The sequence below is a fragment of the Ananas comosus genome, unplaced genomic scaffold, assembly GCF_001540865.1.
Source record: "Ananas comosus cultivar F153 unplaced genomic scaffold, ASM154086v1, whole genome shotgun sequence".
Lineage (NCBI taxonomy): Eukaryota > Viridiplantae > Streptophyta > Magnoliopsida > Poales > Bromeliaceae > Ananas > Ananas comosus.
The window spans coordinates 6,704-17,905 of NW_017893599.1; the positions used below are offsets into that span (position 1 = coordinate 6,704).

Sequence of the window (11,202 nt, forward strand, 5' to 3'; positions counted from 1 at the left end):
TAAAAAAAACTGATGCGGCAACAAACATTAGAGGCAAAATTGCATAATTCGAAATTTTCAAAAGAACAAATCTGATAACTTAAATTTGTAGGAAAATATTTGGGATGACCATCCTTTATTTATTCATCTAGGTATCACTTTCAGCCAGGCGCTTGTTCAACTCTTCAGGCGTCAGGGTATATTATATTCATTTTATTAAGTATACTCAAAACTAGCTATCTAGTACCCCACACACACACACACACACACACACAGACACACACATATTTATATAGCACGTACAAGAAATTAATCAAGCTTATTTTCTATATTCAACTATTGGATGGAGCCCACAATAAGATTATGGAAAATAGTGTAGTGTGGTATACGTGTAACGATAGAGACCATATATACATGCATTTACAAACACACACACACACACACACAACCACATGCAAAAACAGTGGAAGACGAAAAGATTGATTAAGAAAAAGTATATAGGTAGCTAGCTAGCTAGGTAGGAAAGTGCAAGTAACAATATCGTGTGCATGCTAATAATAATGCTGAGTATGAATATGAATATGAATATGAGTATGAATATTCAGTGGTCCGTGTTGATCACAATCTCAAACTACAGTGCATCCACCACCGTGGGCAGTGTGGCTTGCAGGGTGGTGTGCAGCGAAAAAGGCCAAAGCGAGAGCCCTGGAGGTAGCACATGCATTGAATATTGCCGACATGTCCCCATGGACACTTACTAACCCAGTGAAATTACCTAGCTACATACATCCCCCTCCAAATCAATCAAGTAAACCCTAGCTATATACTCCCCTCTCACTCTCTCTCTCTCTCTCTCTCTATCTCTCTCTCTCTCTCTCTCTCTCTCTCTGCTCTGCTCTCCTATATATATATTATTATATATATATATAATATCAACATTCTAGTTTTCATTCACAGTTAAATTTTATGCTTTTTGGTTGAGTGGGCCTCAACTGCCGAAACATTTTTCGTTTTCTTTTCTTTAAAAAAAAAAAAAAAAAAGAACATCGCATTTGGAAGGCAAAGCATAAAAATGGAGAATATATATAATTAAGAAGGGAAGAAGGGAAGAATCAACTAGCTAGCTATAGCTAGCTTGGGATTTAGGAGAGCGCAAAGCTTGATGCAGTGATGAATCAAAGAAACCCTAATCCCAGCCAATTAAAAAACATTAGCCCAAAACATAAGCTTGCTACCTATTTCTCAAAAAAAAAAAAAAAAAAAAAAAAAAAAAAAAACAAAAAACCATACGGCCAAAACAACTTTTCATTAAGCGTCGATCAAAAGAGACCACATAACATCCTAATCTAAATTGCACAAATCTACCAAACAGTCTCATATGAAATTTGCTCGTTTGTTTTTTGTGGTTAATCCTCTCTATACACATCTCTCTCTCCTCTCTCTCTCTCTCTCTCTATTGAGTGGGCAATACAGCAAATAGGAGGGTCATGGATGGCCTACACCATCACATCAGTACAGTAAGGTTTCAAACTTGCAACACCTCGCCTAACTTTGAATTATTGGGCATGTCGTTTGCTGAGCTTTTTTACCATGACAAAAACTTTTGGCCAAATATTACAAAAGTAAATCCCATTGGTTACTAGACAAGTAAACAACTGCTCTCATTTCCCCTATATAAAGGGTGGAAGATGGATCACAAACCGGCCTGTCTCAGTGAAGGAAAAAAAAAAAAAGAAAAAACTTTCAAGTGCTCATCAAGGCCAATGGGAGAAGAGAGAGAGTACAGCCCATCTCTCTCTCTCTCTCTCTCTCTCTCACTCTCTATAGTTATGTAGTTATGGGTTGGAGTAAGTGGGCTGTACCCTCTCTCTTCTTCTCTTGGCCTTTTGATGGAAACTGCCGTATGCATAAGCCGATTCAAAGTACCAAGCAGTGAAATATATTTCAATGTCTTCAAGTACAAAGAGGTATGATTATGTAGTTTCACTTGCCTCTTGTTTTGCCGCAAGCATATTAATTGGTACTTGCACATATTCTTTAATGCAAAAGTTCCTTGTTTACATATATATGTGCAGTACTATATATATGTATATATATATTAAACTTATTTTTCTTTACAAAGCAGACAAAGATGAAGGTTGGGATCTATATATAACGACTAAATTTTAACGACAGGGACCAATTTTGGTCGTTAAAAATGTAGAGATCCGCTTTCCCATTAAAAAAATAAATTAATTAGATCTTTAACGACCAATATTATTTCCGCCGTGTTAGATGAGGATCATCCCGTCGTTAATAGTTTAGATTTGGCGCTTATTTTTGGTTGCCGCAATTTTTTTCACCTCTCACACGCAACCCTCCTCTGCCCATTCACAGAGTTACTCTCTTCCTTTTTTTCTCTTTCTTTTTCTCTCTCTCTCCTCCCCCCTCCCAACAAACCCTTGTGCCTCTTTACCTTCCTCCTCCATTTTTTCGCAAAGAAATCCTGCAACCCACCGGATCCACACCCTACAGACCACAAGAAGCGATCCCCCTCTCACTAGTTCCCGATGTAGGCCGGGGACACGGGCGGGTCGACCCGGCCCCGGCAATCCGCGAACACGGCGAACACCGTGAGCTCGTCCGCCGCGAGCCCCCGCGCCCGCGCCACCGCGCGCCACATGTGCGCGCCGAGCGACTGGAAGGTCGAGAAGGGCTTCGGCTTGGTCTTGGTCTCGGGCTCGCGCTCGGGCTCGGGCTCGGAATCGGGGCCCTCGGGGTTAGGGTTAGGGTTTTGGTTGGTGGCGAGCTTGATTTGGTCGACGAGGGTTTGGGGGAAGGAGAAGAGGCGGTGGATGAGGGGTTTGGCGGGGCTGTTGGGGTCGAGGGACTCTGGGGCGACTGGGAGAAGGGAGGGAGAGGGGGAACGATGGGCGGCGAGGGCGTGGTCGAGGATGGGGACGACGGAGGGGCAGCAGCCGCCGCCGCCGCCGCCGCCGCCGCCGCGGGAGAGCTCGGGGGAGAGCTCGACCCAGGACGACATGAAGTGCCAGGTCGAGTGCCAGTCCAGGATCGCGTGGTTGAACGCGCACCCGATCGCCACCCCGTCCTTCAGCTTCGTGAACTGCACGATTCACCACACCAGGTGTGTTTTTTTGTGTTTTGCTTTTGTAATATCCCTTATGGCTCGGTTCAGGTTCTTGGTACTTCTGGTCGCGGATCCGAGGTAACGTAATCGGTAACCGAGGCTAGAGAGGTGAGAAAATAAAGATAGAAATTGGGATTGAGATAGAGAGAAGAGAAATAGAGGTAGAGAGATAGATAGATGAGGATTGAGAGGTGAGGGTTAGGAAAAAGAATTGGGATAGAGATAAGGGATAGAGAAGAAGAAGGGTTTGGAGAAGAACCTTTGGGGGAGAAATAGACTATTTCATTTTCATTCATAATTCTGTTTGCCATACAATCTCGTACTTATACTTCTCAGGATTAATACTGGAATGGAAATTACATAATCTCTTAGGACTAAACAGCAAAGTGACCAAAAATGAGATGCTGATTGGTTGGGCTGCCATTCGGGGTTGTTGGGCCACCTCTCTGGGCCTTCCGGTCCGGTAGTGCTAGTGAGTGGGTAAACGGGTGCCGGACTCCTCCTTCTCCGCATCATCCGCGACCCTGCGGGTTTTGGGCTCGCCTTTTTCCTCCGCTCCGAAGGCTTGAGGCTCCGACCCGCCTGCTCTCTTCTTCGCCCCAAAAACCAAGATCCGTCGGACTTCTCCTCCAACCTCGGTCCTTCTTCTGCTCTCTCTCCGCTCCGAGGACACCCAAGCTCCTCCGCCCCGCCAAGGCTCCGCCCGGGCCACCCTTCGCCAGCCTGTTCAAGCTCGCCGGTCTGCTCCATCAAGCGCGCTTTTCCTCACTTGCTGCGGCCATTATTTCTGCTCTTACTATTGTAAAGTTAGACATTTTTACTTCCTTCCCCTGCTAGCTATTAGACTACTTAATACTTCAGGTCATTACAATCCCTTCCCCTTAAGTTCATCCTTGTCCTCAAGGATGGAACTTTTTGAACTGGTTTTGGGATCACCCATTTGCTTTCCCAACAGCACATTCTTCTTCTTCAAAATTGCTTCTTTTAAGCCATGTTTGAACCTCTGTTCTGTTTTCTCACCCCACTTTGCGCCGGTTTGAGGTGTTTCCCATTGTGTCCACATTCGCCTAACACCTCGGGTTGGCAGCACGGACGGCGGCTCCTGCTGGGGCGGGGGCTCACCCTTGGGCCTTCAGGCAGTCGCAACCGGCGCGCCGCCCGACTTGTTTGCTCTGAGATGTGGCAAAGTGTATACTGGCAAAATGGGAGCTCTAGAATTTTCTCCATAGTCTTGCTGGAATGCTTGTAGGGTAATAATTCTGGGTATATCTGTTCTTCTCCTTCAAGAACTCCCTCACTTCTTCTTTTATCAATATGGTGCTTCATTCCCTGACACCAATTCGTATTCGGTTGCTCCTTAAGATTGCACTTGACCTGATCACTTTGCTTGCACCAACTTACAATCAAGTTCACTCTAGCATTCTCAGAAGGGATTGAGATTGTAGGGAAATAACCCAATTCTCTATTAGATTCTTTCAGCTTGGCTTGCTCATAAGCCAATGACAGTGAGCTAGGGTGAGGCATTTTAATAATTGGTGCTACCCCCCTCTTATACCAACTAACAAGGGTTGACCTAAGGCAAACTCCTGTCGGACCAAGAATTTGACTTAGCACTTGTACCTGCAAGTCTTGTGATCTCTCTTGCTGCCTTAGCATTGTTGCAAATTCCACCTCTTGTTGATCACTGATTTGTTGTATCTCAAAGCATTTCTTGTTCACTCCCAACAGAACTGCGACAAATTCTTTCTCTTGAGTAGAATCTTTAACTTCTCTAAGTGGCTTTTGTATGCAAGCATGTAATTCCTCCATTATTGCTCCAGATCTAATCCGATAGTGCCGAGCTTCTATTACTTGTACTCCCTGCTTGATTATCATTGGTAGCTTGATTGGGGTGACAAGCCTTTGCGAAAATCTTTCTTCAATGCCACGAGTGGTCACCTTGTTAGGTCCTGGATCAAAAGGCACTTGCCTATATTCCTTCATCCAATCAATTCTAAGCACTATGTCAGAATTTTCGAGCCTCAATTCTCTCGAATCAGCAAAGAATTTGTGTCCTGGCTCCTTTCTTGCAAACTGAGGGCAAGAATTTTCGCTTAGCACCTTGTGCTCAGGGTCTGCTATCACTATCAAGGGTGCAACCGTAGTAAACTCAACTCTGGTAGCTTTTGCAATCCCGAAGTCAATGAGGCTATGCAGGTTTCGATCATCATTCAAAATTAATTGGGTTTGGTTACCTGACTCCTTGATACTCCTAGCCTCGTAGACATTTCCTCCTTCTACTTGTTGTGGCTCACCTTCTTCTTCTTTTGCTGTCTCAGATTCAGCACCCATCTCAACCTTTTTCTGGGCTTGTAACACATGCAGGGAGCTATTCTTGCATTGCTTTTCTGTAATATATTCCTTTCTACATTCTAGGCAATGCCATTGCATCGTTGTTCGCTTACTTGTAGCAGTCGCTTCTTCAAAATCATAATGAATACTCTTTTTAGATCTGCGAGCTGTACTTTCCGCGATTTCTCAGGTACTCCCTACTTCTGCTGAAGTAGAATGGCCATCTGGGGCATTGTGGGCAGGCCCGAGTAGAGGCGGCTGTGTTGCGAGTAGCTTCAGCAGCTCCTCGGGCTTGCTAGCACGCTCGCTCAATGCGATCTCTGGTCTTCTATTGATCTCCAACTGTAGATAATCACCACACTCTTGCTCCGACCCTGCACTTCCAGCTTCCTGTATGTGATCATCCTCCTGCACCATAATTTCAGCCCTCTTTGCGGCTTCACAATTCTGTTGGCAGCTCTCTACCGAATTGGTTTGCTCGCAAGTACTAAATTCTCGGATTGGGTACCCCTCTTTTGCCGCTGTAAATCTTTTACAAATTGCATCGGAAAACTCGCTCCAATTCACCCTTGGTCGATTAAAGAAATATGCTTGCTTCCAAAACCTTGCATCACCCCCTATGTGCCAGGACGCTACGCCTATCCATTGTTGCTCAGGAATTTGGTATCGGTCAAAATACTGCTCGCAATTTCGCAACCATCCTTTTGGATCTGTTCCGTTAAAGGTTGGGATTTGCAACTTCAAGTATGGTATATATTGTTGCAGTGGTTGGTTTCTTGCAGGCCTAATTGATGTGGGTGTTAGCCTTTCCCTCTCAATAGGAGCTAGTATTTTACTTTCCATATCATTCTGTTGAATCACAAAATTGCTACTCGTGGAATTGTCTTGTACGACTTGTCGGCCTTCTCTGATTACCAAAGGGGTGTTCACTGACTGTGAGTTCGGCCCTAAAGCTGTCAGCAAATCCACTAGCTGTTGATGCATTCTAGCACTCTCTTGCCGCAACTTTTCATAGCTCGTGGCTTCTTCTATTCGCAAGGCTTCGTACTTCTGCTGCCATGTTTGTCGTGAACTATCCATTTGGCTGAAGTTACTATATCAAGGTTGCGAATGATGCTATCTTGAGGCTTAGATGCTGCTCCTATCCTTGGACAGTACTAATTCTTCTCTTGGTTTTGAATTTGAATCGGTTTTCGCTCTTTTTTTTTTTTTTTTTTTTTTCCAATTGTCGCCCTTGGACGCTACTGTGATTGCTTCACTCTTGTTTGGTCTGAAATTATAGCTTGCTACAGTAACTACGCCGAGGTGCCAATGATGCTAAGCTGAGGCCCGGTGCGATTCTAATTCAATAGAATCCGCACTAGTCTTTACTACTACCTCGGTACAGCCTTAGTATGTTTCCTCTGTTGCTAATTGTGCTAGTTGGATGATATTACCTTGTGCACGCCAATTGCTTGGGGTAATTCCCCACAGCTGCTGAGCCTCCAACGGTCTTGCTCCTGTTGAATTCCTGCTGCCCACGGCCCTGGGACAGTGCCACTCTGATACCAATTGTAATATCCCTTATGGCTTGGTTCAGGTTCTTGGTACTTCTGGTCGCGGATCCGAGGTAACGTAATCGGTAACCGAGGCTAGAGAGGTGAGGAAATAGAGATAGAAATTGGGATTGAGATAGAGGGAAGAGAAATAGAGGTAGAGAGATAGATAGATGAGGATTGAGAGGTGAGGGTTAGGAAAAAGAGTTGGGATAGAGATAAGGGATAGAGAAGAAGAAGGGTTTGGAGAAGAACCTTTGGGGGAGAAATAGACTATTTCATTTTCATTCATAATTCTGTTTGCCATACAATCTCGTACTTATACTTCTCAGGATTAATACTGGAATGGAAATTACATAATCTCTTAGGACTAAACAGCAAAGTGACCAAAAATGAGATGCTGATTGGTTGTGCTGCCATTCGGGGTTGTTGGGCCACCTCTCTGGGCCTTCCGGTCCGGTAGTGCTAGTGAGTGGGTAAACGGGTGCCGGACTCCTCCTTCTCCGCATCATCCGCGACCCTGCGGGTTTTGGGCTCGCCTTTTTCCTCCGCTCCGAAGGCTTGAGGCTCCGACCCGCCTGCTCTCTTCTTCGCCCCAAAAACCAAGATCTGTCGGACTTCTCCTCCAACCTCGGTCCTTCTTCTGCTCTCTCTCCGCTCCGAGGACACCCAAGCTCCTCCGCCCCGCCAAGGCTCCGCCCGGGCCACCCTTCGCCAGCCTGTTCAAGCTCGCCGGTCTGCTCCATCAAGCGCGCTTTTCCTCACTTGCTGCGGCCATTATTTCTGCTCTTACTATTGTAAAGTTAGACATTTTTACTTCCTTCCCCTGCTAGCTATTAGACTACTTAATACTTCAGGTCATTACAGTCCCCTCCCCTTAAAATCATCCTTGTCCTCAAGGATGGAACTTGTTGAACTGGTTTGGGGCTCCCATTTGCTTCCCTCGCGGCACATTCTTCTTCTTCAAAATTGCTTATTTTAAGCCATATTCTAATAGCTGTTCTGTTTTCTTGCCCCCCCTTTGCGCCGGTGTGAGGCGTTTCCAACTGTGTCCACACTCGCCTAACACCTCAGGTTGGCAGCATGGACGGCGGCTCCTGCTGGGGCGGGGCTTACCCGTGGGACCTTCAGGCAGTCGCAACCGGCGTGCCGCCCGACTTGTTTGCTCTGAGATGTGGCAAAGTGTATACTGGCAAAATGGGAGCTCTGGAATTTTCTCCATAGTCTTGCTGGAATGCTTGTAGGGTAATAATTCTGGGTATATTTGTTCTTCTCCTTCAAGAACTCCCTCACTTCTTCTTTTATCAGTATAGTGCTTCATTCCCTGACACCAATTTGTATTCGGTTGCTTCTTAAGATTGTGCTTGACCTGATCACTTTGCTTGCACCAACTTACAATCAAGTTCACTCTAGCATTCTCAGAAGGGATTGAGGTATAGATTGTAGGGAAATAACCCAATTCTCTATTAGATTCTTTCAGCTTGGCTTGCTCATAAGCCAATGACAGTGAGCTAGGGTGAGGCATTTTAATAATTGGTGCTACCCCCCTCTTATACCAACTAACAAGGGTTGGCCTAAGGCAAACTCCTGTCGTACCAAGAATTTGACTTAGCACTTGTACCTGCATGTCTTGTGATCTCTCTTGCTGCCTTAGCATTGTTGCAATTACCACCTCTTGTTGATCACTGATTTGTTGTATCTCAAAGCATTTCTTGTTCACTCCCAACAGAACTGCGACAAATTCTTTCTCTTGAGTAGAATCTTTAACTTCTCTAAGTGGCTTTTGTATGCAAGCATGTAATTCCTCCATTATTGCTCCAGATCTAATCCGATAGGGCCGAGCTTCTATTACTTGTACTCCCTGCTTGATTATCATTGGTAGCTTGATTGGGGTGACAAGCCTTTGCGAAAATCTTTCTTCAATGCCATGAGTGGTCACCTTGTTAGGTCCTGGATCAAAAGGCACTTGCCTATATTCCTTCATCCAATCAATTCTAAGCACTATGTCAGAATTTTCGAGCCTCAATTCTCTCGAATCAGCAAAGAATTTGTGTCCTGGCTCCTTTCTTGCAAACTGAGGGCAAGAGTTTTCGCTTAGCACCTTGTGCTCAGGGTCTGCTATCACTATCAAGGGTGCAACCGTAGTAAAACTCAACTCTGGTAGCCTTTGCAATCCCGAAGTCAATGAGGCTATGCAGGTTTCGATCATCATTCAAAATTAATTGGGTTTGGTTACCTGACTCCTTGATACTCCTAGCCTCGTAGACATTTCCTCCTTCTACTTGTTGTGGCTCCCATCCTTCTTCTGTTGCTGCTTCGGATCCAGCACTCATTTCAGCCTTTTTCTGTGCCGTTAACATATGTAGGGAGCTATTCTTGCATTGCTTCCCCGTGATGTACTCCTCTCCGTATTCATCGCACCGCCCTTGCATCTTTGTTTGCTCACTTGGTGCAGCCCCTTCTACAAGATTAAGATTAAGACTCTCTTCGGAATTGTGAGTTGTATTGGCAACAGCTTTTATGGTACTTCCAGTTTCAGCTGAAGTAGTGTATGCATTTGGGGCATTGTGGGCAGGCTTGAGTAGAGATGGCTGTGCTGCGAGCAGCTTCAGTAGCTCTTCTGGCTTGCTAGCACGCTCGCTCCATGCTATCTCTGGCTTTCTATTGATCTCCAACTGTAGATAATCATCACACTCTTTCTTTGATCCTGCACTTCCAGCTTCATGTATGTGATCATCCTCCTGCACCATAATTTCAGATCTTTTTGCGGCTTCACAATTCTTTTGGCAGCTCTCTATAGAATTGGTTTGCTCGCAAGTACTAAATTCTCGGATTGGGTACCCCTCTTTCGCCGCTGTAAATCTTTTACAAATTGCATCGGAGAACTCGCTCCAATTCACCCTTGGTCGGTTAAAGAAATATGCTTGCTTCCAAAACTGTGCATCACCCTCTATGTGCATGGACGCTATGCCTATCCATTGTTGCTCAGGAACTTGGTATCGGTCAAAATACTGCTCGCAATTTCGTAACCATCCTTTTGGATCTGTTCCGTTAAAATCTGGGAAACTTAACTCCATGTATGGCATGTACTGTTGCCGATGATTCTTCTCTGTCGGAACTTGCACTGTTATCTCTTCTTCTCTAGCATGCACAAATCGGCTCCTAATCAACTCTAGGAGTTGTTCATGTCTGCGGGCATTCTCCTGCATCATGATTTCGTGCCTCCTTGCCTCTTCCTTTTGTAGTGCTTCAACTAAGACATCTAACTTTTGATTAACAACCCGAGCACTTTGTAATGCTTCTTCAAAGCTTTGATTATAGCTAGTGGTTTGTTGCCGCAACCTTGTTCCATTAGCCATTTTGCCTTCTATCCCTGGACAGCAACTAATTCTTCTCTTGCCTTGGTACCAGCTACTAGTGAATTTAAATTCGTTGCCTCATGCCGAACCAATTTTGCTAAGCTATACAATGTGGGATCTACCTGCTTGAGAATTGTTCGCAGGAACCAGGTGGGAGCTTCACAATCAAGCAGAAATTAGCTCTGCTAGAACTGTGCGAAACTCAGAATCAGTGTGATTCCGCTACGGCTCCTTTTGTCGAGATCCAGCCGAAGTCGATTCTCGCAGCGCAGGTAGCTATGTCGCAACTGACTCTACAATTCTAAGAATCGGAATCAAGCGACTATCGCAGCACCGATCCCTGGGATCTCACTTCTCTTGGTTTCGAATTTGAACTCTTTTTTCCAATTGTTGCCCCTCGACGCTACTGTGATTGCTTCACTCTTGTTTGGTCTGAAATTAACACCTGCTACAGTAATTCGGCCGAGGTGCCAATGATGCTTGTCTGAGGCCTGGTGCTGTTCTAATTGCAATAGAACCAGCACTAGTCCTTGCTACTACCTCGGTACACCCTCGTGTGAGCCTTCTGTTGCTTAATTATGCTAGTTGGTTGATGTTACCTGTTGCGCCTCCACTGTTCGAAGTAATTCCTCATAGGTGCTGAAACTCCAACGTTCTTGCTCCTGTTGAATTCCCGCTGCCCACGGCCCTGGGACAGTGCCGCTCTGATACCAATTGTAATATCCCTTATGGCTCGGATCAGGTTCTTGGTGCTTCCGGTCGCGGATCCGAGGTAACGTAATCGGTAACCGAGGCTAGAGAGGTAAGGAAATAGAGATAGAAATTGGGATTGAGATAGAGAGAAGAGAAATAGAGGTAGAGAGATAGACAG

General features: G+C 45.3%; 1 protein-coding gene across 1 annotated transcript; it reads right to left on the reverse strand.

The window, feature by feature from the left end:
- Positions 1 to 2,214: 2,214 nt before the first annotated feature.
- Positions 2,215 to 3,091, reverse strand: LOC109706411 (BAHD acyltransferase DCR-like; the record flags this gene model as incomplete). Its single annotated transcript, XM_020227222.1, has 1 exon — positions 2,215 to 3,091. A coding segment is annotated over one exon (573 nt), but the record flags the coding sequence as incomplete, so codon positions are not given.
- Positions 3,092 to 11,202: the final 8,111 nt, after the last annotated feature.